Here is a 14,353-nt window from a genome sequence, read left to right as displayed (position 1 = left end):
CTCTTCCCTCTTTGAGTGTTTGGGTTTGAAAACTTCTAATTTTCTAGTGCTATCTCGACTTTGGCGCCTTGGCGGGTGCTGAGGCCTATATTTGCAAATTTTTAGGCAATCAAATTACCGAAAATTACATTTTTATCCATATAGTTTAGGCCAAATTATATTAAGGTTCTTATAGTTTCAATTATGTCGGTTTTGCTCCCATAGTTTCTCAACTATCGCAATTCGAGGACAGATTGTTACTTAATTCCATCAAATTACCCCATACAAAAGGCATGTGGCACACATGAATGAGAGCATTGCTTCAGTGTAATTATCTAAACTTCTTGCACTCGTGCATGTCCCGAATTACTTTGCTCAACGAAATTTTTAGAATTAAAAGTATTTTTAAATCAATAATGCTAGTTGTCCCACATTTTTTTTCCCACATTTGTATCCCATTTGATGTGTCATTACTTTATTGGAAAGGTATTTCTTTTTTCTTTTTTAGGTTTTATTTTTTAATTTGTAGTATCCAATGTATGAATGTCATGTAAGATGGTATAAAATTGTGGTATAAAAATGTAGTAAGTGTAGCATTACTGTTTTTAAATTGCAACCGTTAAGAAGCTATACAAGTAAAATTGATTATATTAAAACTATAAAAATCTTAATGGAACCTGACCCAAACCAATGATTAACAACGTAATTTGACCATCAAATTACGTAGCGTAGTGTGAGTTAATGAATAATATTGTGAAAAAAAATATTGGATATTGATTGCCAGCTCTAATTAAACTTAGCTTATGATACTATTCTTCTTTCTTCTTGGATATTTTGTATAAAACAAATTATAAAATGTAATTCAAATTAGTATTATAATCGAAGTATCAAATTGAAGGGTTTAGGGTACCACATGAATAATGTTAGCATTACTCATCACCACTATACATATTAACAGGTCCATTGACAATCATGCATAAAGACTAGAGTGGTGATCAGAATTTAAGATGTTTTAACATGTCTGCCTTGAAGAACTTTAGAAACCTTGAATAAGGTGGGATAACATCATTCAAAAGTACTTGATCTTCTACTAGGATTTTGCATATGTATTTTGCCCAAACATAAGCCGTTTCCAAATGCAGTGTTGATAACACAACCATTACGAAATTTTTGATCTAGAACCAATAGCAAAGGCATCGCATTTTGCTCTTTTCAAGAATTACCATCTGCTATCCACGATTTCGAAGTCTGTAAATTACAAAACTCAGTTATACATATGAAATGAACAAGAGCAAAGCTAACGTACTCTCTCCACATTTTGAGGACTTACTAATTTACTAAGGAGTTACCACTCTCCTGATTAGCCCCAGCACCAGCACCATGAAGGTCTGGGAGGTCAGTACTGATGGAGAACTTGATCAACCCCTTTTTCTCAACATATGTGAGACAGGGCTTCATCACAAGGCCAATGACTATAGCTATAAGGCTCACAACCACCACCTTGAGTGTAGACAAAGCCAGAACTACACAAATCAGTATGGTTGGAGGAATACACAAAAGAATGGCTCCAACTGTTCCAACAGGTATCTTGTAAGGCCGAGATGCTGCTGGGTGCTTCATCCTTAACCGTATAAATGCTATAAACTCCAAAATCATTCCCAAACAGTACAAGAAGTTTTCAGCAGCTACAATCTCTTGGAAGCTCATCCAAGATAGCAAAATGACTCCAGAAGCTGAGAACAAAATGCCAAGCACTGGGGTTCCATAACGAGACCTCTTAGCGAAAATCTCAGGCAGCATACCTCGTTCTGCCATCCCGAGAAGTTGGAAAGAGTCGCTGCTCATTTCAGCCACAAACATCCCCATATTTGACATTGCCGCAGCCCCTTGGATCCACCATCTCAACCAGACTCCCCCAAGAATTTTGGCAATGTCTGAGAAATATCCATCAGTCCACAACTCACGGTCCAGTGGAACAGCCCCAGTACCAATTAAAAGAGGGAAGAAATATCCAAGAACAACCAAGATCAAAGCATAAAACAAAGCCTTTGGGAGAGTTTTCTTTGGGTTTTCTACCTCTCCAGCAAGTGTACTGATCGAGTCCCAATAGTTCAGATTCCAAAAGAGAGTGTTCAAATACAAATTCCAGTCCACTTTGTGAACATTTACGACTAACCATCTTGAAGGCTCCAACTTGGGAATTGCCACAAATCCCATAACCACAAAAGGAAGGATTGAGAATATCCCTAAAACTACAGCAACCGACCCCACAATGGTTAAACCCCTATAGTTCATGTAAGTGAGAATCAATGTCAAAGCTAGCACTGCTACGATTCTTGGAAGGCCACCACCTAAAGCTGGGATTGCCGACTTCAAATAGTCCAGAAACAAAACTGGGTACAGAGCATTATCAATAACACCACTTAGCCATTTCATCCAACCTTGCTGAAACCCCCAAAAGGGACCCAAAGCCGACGAAACCCAAACCACATAACCTCCAGCCTCAGGGAACATAGTACCCATCTCTGCGGTAATTAAGGCCTCCGGAACACTCCAAATGAATGGAAAGACCAAGAATCCCATAAGGGCTAAAAGGGGACCAGCAGCCTGGACACTATCTTCAACACCAAATGGACCCCCAGATACCTCATAGAAGATGAGGAAGACAAGGGGCAGAACTGAGACTTTCTTGAAGTTATCTACCCTAGGGGGATGCACTCCACCAACTGAAACATATTCAGCACCATTGTACTCTCCCATTGGAATGGAAGCTTGGCTATTTGCTGTTGTCCTCAATTTCTGCATATAGTACAAGTTTTCAACATAATAATAATAATAATTGGAGTTTGTTGGAATCAGCTTTAAAAAGTGTGTATATTATACTAGAGCAGAGCACACTATCCTCACAAATCAAAACCAAAATAAAATCTTTACATCTACCTGTGAGTAGTTGAGCAATTGTCAAAGTAAATAAAGCAATTTAGAATTTAAAGAAATTAAGGAGCAGTATACATCAAAATAACAAATGGGTATTCTCAGTAGTCAGTAACATAGAAATACAGCTCCAAATTGGATTCAAACTTATCAACCAAGGAGAAAATCCGGACATATACAGGAAGAGGAATTTCAAAGAAAAACAAAAAAGAAGAAAGAAAAGAAACAGAAGACTTCAGCAATAGAGATGGGTCACTACTCACTTGCAAAGTGCAATAAAATTGGATGCTTGAATATAATACAGGAATACAGGATTTGGATTAGAAAACATCTAACTTAGGCCACAAGCTAGAGAGTGAGAAAATTATCTTCTTTTTGTTTCTTTTTTTTTTTCGGCCCTGTGAGAAAGTTATCTTTAACTTTAAGCAATTACACTTTGAGGATGAGGAAAGCAAAAAACAAAAAGAAAAACATTGTTGAAATTGAGGAGGAGGGAAATGGACAAACCAGTTAAAGAAGGGAACAATCCCAATTGGGTTGGGGTAGATAATCTCCTTCTCCGCCATTATAGATGACCAAAGACAGCTCCAAATTTTAGACCGCAGTCCAGTGATTCAAAGACAGAGAGTCAGAGACATAATTAAGTGAGCAGTGCAAGTGGGCGGGTTCAACCCTTCAACTCAGTCACGCAGAGAGTAGGAATCTTTTTATTCTTTTTTTTTTTTTTGTAGGAATCAATTAATTAATTAGGACTGTGATCAGTGATGTTTATTTGTTTGTTTATTATCTATATTAGTCTATAGTGCGTGCACCACAAGGTTTTAATCGTTTTTTCCAAGTCGTAGCGATCTGCAAAATATTCCTGTCGATGTGTCGATCTGCCAGTGCAAGCTTTTAGTGCCACTTTACTGGAAATACATGTGAATGTAAAATAAAAGTAGAGAATTTAAATCTATCCCAACTTTTGATCACTAACTGATAGTCGACATGTAATTTTTTTTAATTGTTGTAAATAAATGAAAAATTTTATATTCATATATGTACTTCAAAATAAAATTCCTTACTCCTTCGTGTGAAGTATCAAATGAATAGTGAATGTAAAATTTCCTTTTAAGACTTTACAATGGTAAAACAAATTCACCTTTTTAATTTATTTAAATTCCATTTAGTTTTAATTGAGTAAAAAGTTTGAAAACATTTCTAAATAAATAAAAAAAATGTATGCCATACAAAAGTTAGAAAATGATTTATGGCATACATTATACAGAAAAATTATTCCGTCATATAATCAGTGAATGGCAGGATTTTCTTCATAATTCTCTCTCATGCAATTTTGTGTTTCCACCAAAAAGTAGTATCAAATTTCAGGTGTTTGTTTTTCTCTCCTGAATTTCAGGCCTTTCACGCCAATTATAGTTTTCGAAAATCCATTACGCATATTTGGACAAATTAAAACAACAAAAATGATGTATATATTAATTGAACTATATATATAAATATATTAAAATTTTAGGAAAATTAATTAAGAGTAGGATACCTGGTGATGATGATGAGTACTAGTAGTAGCGTGACTGCAGTTCTGGGGTGGGCTGTGATTATGAGTAGTGCTGGTAATAGTCTGTGTCTGTGAAGGAGATGAATTAGGTACTACTACGACTGCGTCTGCAGCAGCAGCTATACAGTTGCGGCCGTCACTAGTACTGCCCCTTACTTGCTCTGACACTTGTCCGACATGCCCACTATCTGAACCATCCATTTGCACCATCGATCTTATTTCTCAGCACAAGTCTCACGTCTGAGAATTAATGAATATCAACAAAATTAATAAGGGAGAGCGAGAGAGAGAGAGAGAGAGTTAAGAAAAAAAGGTCATCCTACAAAACAAACTAGGAGTATCCAATTTAGATTTCATTGAATTTTAAAAGTTTATTAAAATTTATGTGTTCTCAATTTATATTTTAAGATTCAAATAAACTTTAAGTGTCCCCAATTCAGATTTTAATAGATTCCAATAAAATTTATGTATCTTAAAAAAGTCATGAATTTTACTAAATAAGAATTTTAATAAATTTAAATAGATTTGGTTGGATTTAAATACATTTTGTACGCATAATAAATTTTATAAGAATTATACTCAATTCCTTTGGATTTGATAGATTGTATGAATTTTAAAATCCATTAAACTCCTTTAAAATCTGAGTCCTAAGATTATTAACATAAGTTTACTCCCACTTCCAGACTTTTTTTTTTTAATTATTTATGAAAAAAGTTACAAAAATTGAAAAAAGGAAGCTAATTATTGCACGCAATAATAAGCAATACCTTGTTTTTTTAAAAAAATTTCTGCACAAATACCGTCCATTTGACTTCATATTTAATAATTTAATAATTATTTAATTAATTAATTTTTAACTAATTAAACTACGATCCAATCATAAGATAATTTGTTATTTATTCTTTGGTCCAATTAATTAACTTTTTAATTAATTACGGTCATGCTTATTTTTAATACTGCTATAGAGTATGCATCTATTGGCATGTGACTTCTTATGCTATAATTAAATCCGTCATTCATTTAGGACACATTCTTAAATAAATATTGTTCATGCAAAATTACCATTTTGCTCTTAGGTCTATACAAATCAAGATCGATGCCTACCAATATGTCATGACTACCCATATTAACTAAACTTGTAAAGAACCTTTCGGTGTTGATTAGATTATAGTATAGTTTCTCCTTCATCCTATATTCTGAATATGTCATGACTACTCATATTAACTAAACATGGAAATAACCTTTTAGTGTTGATTAGATTATAGTATAGTCTCTCCTTTATCCTATATTATAAATCATAGTCGAGTATATATGAAATTTTGTCAACCCTTAATATGATTCTTGAGACCAACCCTTATGTATAGATTCTAATGGATCATAAGAGTTTATTCCTTGATCACCTACTATGCCTAGAGATTCATGAATCTAAATATTGGTAGTCTTATGAAACATCTCCCTTGTTGCCATGAGTTTCAAATCATTTATTGTATACACACATGTCCCATATGCTAATGACTATACCAAATTTATGTGTAGTTTGATTCTAAGAGCTTAGTCTTATAATACCAGCAAAAGTATAATGACTAAATGCACAAAACAACTGCAGTGTTTCAAGTCAAAGAACAAGTTGTATTACTAGATTGAGTGATGCTATTTCGACAACTCTAAACTGCTGAGTTGATCACCTTATTTCAAAATTTCAATTTTATTTTTAAAACAAAAATTTTCAATTTTGTTCATCGGGTCATTCGACAGTTATCTATCAAAATATTTGTGGTTATTCGATAATTATCTGCTGAACATTGGTGGATTTTTCGGTGGATAACTAATAAATGAAAATAAAAAAGACATTCGATAGTTATATGCCGAAATATTTGTGTTTATTCGACACTTATTTGCCGAACATTGGTGGATGTTTCGGTAGATAACCACCGAATGGATCTGGGTGATTTCTTAATGTTTTTGTAATAAAAGGGTAAAATAGGAAAAAAATTTGACAAATGGTGGTTAGCTCAACAACTAAGGATGACCTGCATAACCTCACTCTATTAGGTTTAGATATGTAATCTAGTATTTTTGGTTTGGGCCTTTTGGGCCCCTTTCTTACCAAACAAAAAACAAAACAACGAAAATATGATGAGGCAATCAGAGCCGTCCAAATGATAAGGGCAGATCAGTTAAAACCCGAACAAAACCCTACTGCCGCGGCTAGTCGCAGCCTCGCAGGTGCTCTCTTCTCTCTAGCGTTCTACAGCAGGTAACGCTCCTCCTTGGCTCCTTCCATCTCTCTCTCTCTCTTTCAAATTTTCTGTATTTGTCGTTCTTTTTTCTTCTCTAATCTTCGGTTTACAGCTTTTACAATGTTTCTAGTTTACGTTTCTTTTTGGTTTATAATTTTGTTGGTAGTGGTTCAATATTTCATCTCGAAAATTAGAGGATTAGAGCATATGATGAGAAAAATTTGGAATAGAAAACTGATTGGCAAAAGCCATGAAGCTTCCAAAATTCGAGCTTTTTAAAACTGATGCTCATACATTCCTCTCTCTCTCTCTCCCTCTCGCATGTATTAAATGATAGTTTTTCTCTATTTTTCTGTCACAAATTAATCATCCTTTTTTTGTATATCTTTTAAGCTTTGTATTAAATCTGATTAGATGCTCATCGAGTATTTAACAGATCAGACCAGAAAAATACTCGACCAGGACAACATATCTTTCAGATCATATTTCATATTTGGCATGAACATTTGAGTTCGGATTTGACATTGGCCCAATGAAAATGTACAGGCCTAATTATGATGCATAGTGATTTACTAATTTGGGTTTTCAAAGCATCTACAGGCCCAACAATGAACCATTAGATGTAACGTGGGGTCGGGATTGAAGAACAATACTAAATCCATTTGAACATAATTTGAACATGATTGCCTTGAGAGAACCGAGCATACTTCTTGTTGTGGCGCTTGTGTTCCGTTGCGGGCATATAAAAACCTCAATAATTCCTTTCTTTAATTCACTCTATATTTTCCCCTTCTAACGTGAAAGAAAGGTCTTGTACATGTTAATCTGGTGATCTGTTTTTGTAGTTTAATTTTCGGCTGATCCAAATGGGCTCTCTCAACTTTGAGAAATTAAAGTGTGTGGGAGGGCCCAATTTCACCCAGCCTATATTTGATTATGGGGCAGTAATTTGAACATGATTGCCTTGAGAGAACCGAGCGTACTTCTTGTCGTGGCGCTTGTGTTCCGTTGCGGGCATATAAAAACCTCAATAATTCCTTTCTTTAATTCACTCTATATTTTCCCCTTCTAACGTGAAAGAAAGGTCTTGTACATGTTAATCTGGTGATCTGTTTTTGTAGTTTAATTTTCGGCTGATCCAAATGGGCTCTCTCAACTTTGAGAAATTAAAGTGTGTGGGAGGGCCCAATTTCACCCAGCCTATATTTGATTATGGGGCAGTATCAAGGTTTTGCATGTTTTCAGTCATGTTTTTATTCAGGTGACTGCCCTAAATTTTGTGATCAGTTGGCAACCAACATTTCTCTTTTATTGGGTCATAGTTTTAGGTACCGAGTCACTTGTGGATCATACCATTTACCCGTAAAACCAAGACAATGATAACAGACACATCGTCTGCATTGAAAAATCGAAGCCATCCTGGACCGGCTTTGATCAATGGATCCAGAGTGTCTCATTTAAACAAAACAATGCATGCTTCGGAACCAATTTTGCAACATTACTAATCACGTTGGCCACCTAACATTCTATCAATTGAGAATTGTAGGGAAACTTCAATTGTATACTCAACCTTTCTCTCACAGATTCTGCAGTTTACTGTAATGTTTTATGAGCAAATGGTAATAAACTAGAATTCTAAACTAATCAGTAAAGCCAAGTGGGTCTTCTAGAAGCTTTTATATTGATTTCATGTCTGAATGATAATATCTGGTTTTCCTAGTTGATTAAAGTCCTAATATCATTGTAAAGTTTCCCTCTACTTGTTGATGCAATTCAAGGTTTAGTTTGGCTTGCCAATTTTCATGGGTGCAATTGATTCCAAAGCAAACACTTATGGTTGTGTATTATGATTGCGGCAAACACTTAGTGGAAATTGCCTTTTTATTGATGTTGGGGCTAGTTCTTATATTATATTTTGGCACTAACATTTTTATCCTGATCTTTGTGCTGTTTTGTATTCTTTGTGCATATTTGAGATGATATGTTAAAGAACTTGGAAAATGCTCATTGGCGTATCTAAGTTCATTGTTTAATGGCAATTGCAGGTAAGTCATGGTTAAGCACAACAATGTTATACCCAGTGCGCACTTCAGAAAGCACTGGCAAAATTATGTGAAAACGTGGTTTAATCAGCCAGCGCGTAAGACACGGAGAAGAAAAGGTGGGAAGTTAGATATGCAAGTGAAAATTCATTGACTATTCAATCTTTGCTAATTTTGTTTGTTCCTTTTACTCTTTGGGTTAGTTAATCAGAAATCTTATTATTTTTCTTCTCTATGGTCGTGTTGAATGATTCTTTCCCCAGCCCGTCAAGAGAAAGCTGTGAAGATTTTTCCTCGGCCTACATCTGGAGCACTGCGACCTGTAGTTCATGGCCAAACCTTGAAGTACAATATGAAAGTTAGATCTGGCAGAGGATTTACTCTTGAAGAACTAAAAGTGAGATAATTGTTGCTGTTAGTTGTACAGAAATTGTTTATTATCTTTTTATGTTTAAGGTTTTATAACTCCAAGTGCTTGCTCTCTCTCTCTCCCCCCTCCCCCTTCTCAAAATATATATATATATAATACCAATAATAAATAAATAAGTAAATAGGGTACATCTTCTGCGTATAACAGTGTTTTTGTTTATAGTGCATCCCTTAAGGAATTAGCTGTAGTTTTTCTGGACATTGTCAATATTAAATACTACTCTGGAAAATGTACCTATATTTGTGCACAGGACAGTTGAGTGTTATGGTGTGTCTGTGTTATCAGGAATTTTGATGCCCATGACTTTCATTTCCATTGTTTTCCAAATGTATGTGGAAAGCTGCATGGCTAAGAATGATGGAATGTTCACTTATCTTTTGTTTGATTATGACTGTTTGTTACAGGCTGCTGGTATCCCTAAGAAACTTGCTCCAACCATAGGCATTGCCGTTGATCATCGCCGCAAGAATCGATCACTGGAAGGTCTTCAAGCTAATGTTCAGAGGTTGAAAACCTATAAGGCCAAGTTAGTTGTCTTCCCAAGACGTGCAAGGAAGTTCAAGGTAAGAAATGTCTGTCATATATTAGACGTGTATGTTGTTGGGTGTGATATTCTTGGTCTTTCTATCTGCCTGCAAGTTTTAACCTTGTTTCCTAAACTTGCTGTGCAGGCTGGTGATTCAAGTGCTGAGGAACTTGCCAATGCTACACAACTTCAAGGTCCTTACATGCCCATTGTAAGGGAGAAGCCAACTGTAGAGCTTGTGAAGGTTACAAATGATATGAAGGCCTTTAGGGCTTATGACAAGCTGCGTGTTGAGCGTACGAATGAACGTCATGTTGGTGCTAGGATGAAAAAGGCTGCTGAGGCCGAGAAGGAAGAGAAGAAATAGAGTACTAAAGTCTTTTAGTTTGCTATTGACATGTTAAAATTTTGGTTAGAATATTAAGATCTTTTATCTGTCCAGAAATGCTATGGATTTTGATGATTGATCTTTCAGACTGTGCTACTGTTTGCGGTCTTTGATTGAAATAGTGTCTTGAAACATGCTATGTTCATTTTTCTGGAATCTGAGTTCACTTCCTATCATCAATCATCGTTATGTTGTTTGCCCTCTTCTGATCATTGAAGTTGTGTAATCACTATACGTGTGCCATCAAATCTTGAGGTCTTCTTGATTTTTCTTCTTAAATGCCACTTGAAAATGTTCTTTGTTTTCTGTGGGGCGGGCTACTTAATATGAGTGTTTATAATGTTGTTTAAACTAGATCACCTCTTGACAAATAAAAAAAGCAAACTAGATCACCTCTTAATTTCTTACTATGCTGCTGCTCTGTTGCTGGATATTTTCTGGTACAGCGATTAGGGTTCGAAATTGTCTAGCATAATACTTTTCAAGTCTAGTTGTAAATTGCAGTGGACTAACGTAATGGATTGTGCAAGGAGCCATCAACTTTTTCACCCGAGTCATGTTTGGAATCAGAAGAGGAAGTAATACTCTCGTGTCTCGTGGGCTGCTCTTTGAGATCCCAGGATCCCTGGAAAAAGTTGCGAGGTCTATTTTAGTTACATTGCATTTGGATAAAGTAATTTTTTGTTTTTTTATTGTGGAGAAAAATATAAAATTCAGATAAAGACCTTGAAAGTACGAATTGAAAATCCAAAATATAAAATGCTAGATGGGAAGTAAGATGTGTGTAATTTTGTATTTTTATGTTTATTCAGATATTTTTTTTTTCTATTATTAAATTTAGATATTTCTTTGGTAGATGGATCGGCATATATGGCTAGTGAAATGAATCTTAGAGGTGCCACAAGTTACGACTAAAAATCTCCAGAGGTGGTGACACCAAGACTGATAGGAATCTACATATTTTAATATGGGGCGTCTGATCATGCATTTGATGAGACTTATTGTGACCCCCATAGCTCACATCCTGTGCATCCATTGAGATTCAACATCTTAAAAATTTGGCCACACTATATTTTATTAACATTTCACAAGTAACATATATGATATAACAAAAATAAAAATTATTTAAATCATTATTATTTTGATGTAATTGTCAGATGTAAATGATGAACGTTTGACAGAAATCCATCTTACTAAAAGTATTTTTTTTTTTATCCAACACACTTAAAATAAGTGTATACCGTTATTTTTTGTTTCGGAGTATTAGCCTATTCTGTACATAAGTTTTCCTCAATTGGCCTATTTTGTACATAATTTCTCCTCAGTTGGCCTATTTTGTACTCAGTCCCTCCCACAGTAGGCCTTATCTCTTTAATGAAAAGCCAAAAACGAGAACTAGAGAAGTGATGTGAAGAAAATTTGATGTAAATGTAAATAACTACACACCCAATAGCCCAAAAGGTCACAATATCTAACGGCATCAGGCCAAACCGCCAAACATAGGGGATAGGGCGGGCATACAAGGCAAACTGAAAGAATTCAGGACCAAAAAAAAAAAAAAAGTATGATGGGGCCCAGAGCCGTCGGAATTGTAAGTATAAATCATTTAAAACCCGAACTAAAACCCTAATGCAGCGGCTAGACAACGATTCAGCAGGTGCTTTCTCTTCTCTCTAGCGTTCTACACCAGGTATCGCCCCCTCCTTCCATTCTCTCTCTCTCTCTCTCTCTCGCAGATTCCGCAGTTCAGTATGATGCTTTTGCCGATGTTCTGTTGTTCGATGGATTTATGAGTAGTAAACTAGGCTTGTAAACTATTCAGTAAAGCCAAGTGGGTCTTGTAGAAGCTTTTACATTGATTTCATATTTTCATGTATAAAATTATAAATGATAATATCTGGTGTGCTTAGTTAATTAGTTGTCTATTGTCATTGTAAAATTTCCCCCTACTTGTTTCTGATGCAATCCAAGTTTGAGTTTGGCTTGTCAATTGCCATGAGGGTAATTGATTCCAGAGCAAACACTGATGGTTGTGTAATATGTTGATTACTATCGTTGGGCTTGCAAACAATTTCTATTGTGCAATTTGGGTTTTGTAACTGATGTTTCTAGTTCCGAAAACAAAAACAGCGAACTTTTAAATGTGGGATTTCTAATTGTAATTCTATTTTTTGTTGGGGGTAAGTTGCCAAAATATGTGCAAGCTGAGTGCATTTGTTGTCAAATGTTAAGCATTTGTCTTGTTAAGATGCCAAGTTATTGAATCAAAATTGCAAAACCCTTTTGCTCTTTTAACTGGATTGTTTCAATTTTAACTCTTAAAGCTTGTCTCTGATCATTTCTGTTAGCTTCTGAATGAGTATGTGTAGTGGAAATTGCTTTCTTATTGATGTTGGGGCTAGTTCTTATATTATATTTTGGCACTAACATTTTATCCCGATCTTTGTGCTGTTTCATATTCTTTGTGCATATTTGAGATGATATGTTAAAGAACTTGGAAAATGCTCATTTCTGTACATATAAGTTCCTTGTTTAATGGCAATTGCAGGTAAGCCATGGTTAAGCACAACAATGTTATACCTAGTGCGCACTTCAGAAAGCACTGGCAGAATTATGTGAAAACATGGTTTAATCAGCCAGCGCGTAAGACACGGAGAAGAAAAGGTGGGAAATTAGATATTCAAATGAAAAGTCCTTGACTACTCAATCTTTGTTAATTTTGCTTCTTCTTTTTACTGTTTGGGTTAGTTAATCAGAAATCTTATTATTTTCCTTCTCTATCGTTGTGTTGAATGATTCTTTCCCCAGCCCGTCAAGAGAAAGCTGTGAAGATCTTTCCTCGGCCTACATCTGGAGCACTGCGACCTGTAGTTCATGGCCAAACCTTGAAGTATAATATGAAAGTTAGATCTGGCAGAGGTTTTACTCTTGAAGAACTAAAGGTGAGATGATTGTTGCTGTTAGTTGTACAAGAAATATAAAACTGTTCTTTTTGAATAGGGTACTAATCTGCGTATAACAGTGTTTTTGTTTATAGTGCATCCCTCAAGGTAGTCTATTTCTTGGGAGTCCAATCATTAGCTTACCATCCTGCTTATAAGCAACTATTTCTACACCTTTTGTCCTTTGCATCTTTCTGATGGAATGACGGGAATTAGCTGTAGTTTTTCTGGACATTGTCAATACTAATTGTTACTCTGAGCAATATACCTATCTTTTGATACTAGTAATTAAATAAAGTGCACAGGACAGTTGAGTGTTATGGTGTGTCTATGTAATCAGGAATTTTGACGCCCATGACTTTCATTTCTATTGTGTTCCAAATATATGTGGAAAGCAACATGGCTAAGAATGATGGAATGTTTGCTTATCTTTTGTTTGGATGTTTTACATCTTTATTACAGGCTGCTGGTATTCCTAAGAAACTCGCTCCAACCATAGGCATTGCCGTTGATCATCGCCGCAAGAATCGATCACCGGAAGGTCTTCAAGCTAATGTTCAGAGGCTGAAAACCTATAAGGCCAAGTTAGTTGTCTTCCCAAGACGCGCACGGAAATTCAAGGTAAGAAATGTCTGTTCTATATTAGACGTTTATGCTGGGTGTGATATTCTTGGTCTTGCTATCCACATGCAAGTTTTAACCTGCATAAACTGGCTGTGTAGGCGGGCGATTCAAGTGCTGAGGAACTTGCCAATGCTATACAACTTCAAGGTCCTTACATGCCCATTGCAAGGGAGAAGCCAACTGTTGAGCTTGTGAAGGTTACAAATGATATGAAGGCCTTTAGGGCTTATGACAAGCTGCGTGTTGAGCGTACGAATGAACGTCATGTTGGTGCAAGGATGAAAAAGGCTGCTGAGGCCGAGAAGGAAGAGAAGAAATAGGGAGTACTAAAAGTCTATTAGTCTGTTATTGACATATGTTAAAATTTTTGTTAGAATCTTAAGATCTTTTATCTGTCCAGCACAAGTTGGATTATTATGATTCATCTTTCAGACTGTGCTGCTGTTTTCGATAGTGTCTTGAAACATGTATGTTCATTTTTTTGGAGTTGGAGTTCATTTCCTTTCCTCAATCATCGTAATGTTGTTGGATGATGTCATAAAATTATAGGTCTTCCTTCTGGGCTTTTTCTTCTTAGATGCCACTTGAAAATGAGCATTGTTTTCCATGGGGCTGGCTATCTGTTAGGAGAGTTTATAATGTTGCTTAAACTAGATCACCTCATAAGTTCTTACTACATTGAGAGCAGTCTTG

At 35.6% G+C, this 14,353-nt stretch overlaps 3 protein-coding genes and 1 non-coding gene across 5 annotated transcripts; 3 read left to right on the top strand and 1 right to left on the bottom strand.

Moving 5' to 3' along the window:
• Positions 1 to 1,166: 1,166 nt before the first annotated feature.
• LOC147275073 (putative polyamine transporter At1g31830) lies at positions 1,167 to 4,742 on the bottom strand. 2 transcript variants are annotated; one of them, XM_086256836.1, is made up of 2 exons: positions 4,451 to 4,742; positions 1,167 to 2,778 (listed from the first exon to the last, which is right to left on the bottom strand). In XM_086256836.1, the coding sequence occupies exons 1-2, from the start codon at positions 4,676 to 4,678 to the stop codon at positions 1,309 to 1,311; spliced, it is 1,698 nt and encodes a 565-aa protein (XP_086112962.1). In that variant the 5' UTR covers positions 4,679 to 4,742; the 3' UTR covers positions 1,167 to 1,308. The 2 variants fall into 2 exon arrangements, with proteins under 2 accessions (XP_086112962.1, XP_086112963.1); XM_086256837.1 differs by lacking the exon at positions 4,451 to 4,742 and adding an exon at positions 3,421 to 4,410.
• Positions 4,743 to 6,630: 1,888 nt separating this feature from the next.
• On the top strand, positions 6,631 to 10,287 carry LOC147275071 (large ribosomal subunit protein eL13z-like). Its single transcript, XM_086256486.1, has 5 exons — positions 6,631 to 6,725; positions 8,754 to 8,869; positions 9,014 to 9,147; positions 9,585 to 9,743; positions 9,852 to 10,287. The coding sequence occupies exons 2-5, from the start codon at positions 8,761 to 8,763 to the stop codon at positions 10,071 to 10,073; spliced, it is 624 nt and encodes a 207-aa protein (XP_086112612.1). The 5' UTR covers positions 6,631 to 6,725; positions 8,754 to 8,760; the 3' UTR covers positions 10,074 to 10,287.
• LOC147275072 (small nucleolar RNA SNORD36) lies at positions 6,910 to 6,999 on the top strand. Its single transcript, XR_015119779.1, has one exon. It is a non-coding gene; the product is annotated as a small nucleolar RNA SNORD36 (small nucleolar RNA).
• Positions 10,288 to 11,706: 1,419 nt separating the features above from the next.
• Positions 11,707 to 14,267, top strand: LOC147275070 (large ribosomal subunit protein eL13z-like). The gene is made up of 5 exons (XM_086256435.1): positions 11,707 to 11,784; positions 12,643 to 12,758; positions 12,903 to 13,036; positions 13,499 to 13,657; positions 13,759 to 14,267. The coding sequence occupies exons 2-5, from the start codon at positions 12,650 to 12,652 to the stop codon at positions 13,978 to 13,980; spliced, it is 624 nt and encodes a 207-aa protein (XP_086112561.1). The 5' UTR covers positions 11,707 to 11,784; positions 12,643 to 12,649; the 3' UTR covers positions 13,981 to 14,267.
• Positions 14,268 to 14,353: the final 86 nt, after the last annotated feature.

Source organism: Dryas octopetala, chromosome 9 (assembly GCF_963921425.1).
Source record: "Dryas octopetala chromosome 9, drDryOcto1.1, whole genome shotgun sequence".
In the NCBI taxonomy this organism is placed as follows: Eukaryota; Viridiplantae; Streptophyta; class Magnoliopsida; order Rosales; family Rosaceae; genus Dryas; species Dryas octopetala.
This window is presented reverse-complemented; position numbering and strand designations above follow the sequence as displayed.

Bases quoted from the DNA above. Each gene is read 5' to 3' on its own strand.
- LOC147275071 (XM_086256486.1), top strand. From the start codon at position 8,761: ATGGTTAAGCACAACAATGTTATACCCAGTGCGCACTTCAGAAAGCAC. The intron at 9,148-9,584 runs GTGAGATAATTG...TGTTTGTTACAG, and splicing joins TTACTCTTGAAGAACTAAAA to GCTGCTGGTATCCCTAAGAA. The intron at 9,744-9,851 runs GTAAGAAATGTC...CTTGCTGTGCAG, and splicing joins GACGTGCAAGGAAGTTCAAG to GCTGGTGATTCAAGTGCTGA.
- LOC147275073 (XM_086256836.1), bottom strand. From the start codon at position 4,678: ATGGTGCAAATGGATGGTTCAGATAGTGGGCATGTCGGACAAGTGTCA. The intron at 2,779-4,450 runs GTATCCTACTCT...TACTATATGCAG, and splicing joins GTACTCATCATCATCACCAG to AAATTGAGGACAACAGCAAA.
- LOC147275070 (XM_086256435.1), top strand. From the start codon at position 12,650: ATGGTTAAGCACAACAATGTTATACCTAGTGCGCACTTCAGAAAGCAC. The intron at 12,759-12,902 runs GTGGGAAATTAG...TTCTTTCCCCAG, and splicing joins TAAGACACGGAGAAGAAAAG to CCCGTCAAGAGAAAGCTGTG. The intron at 13,658-13,758 runs GTAAGAAATGTC...CTGGCTGTGTAG, and splicing joins GACGCGCACGGAAATTCAAG to GCGGGCGATTCAAGTGCTGA.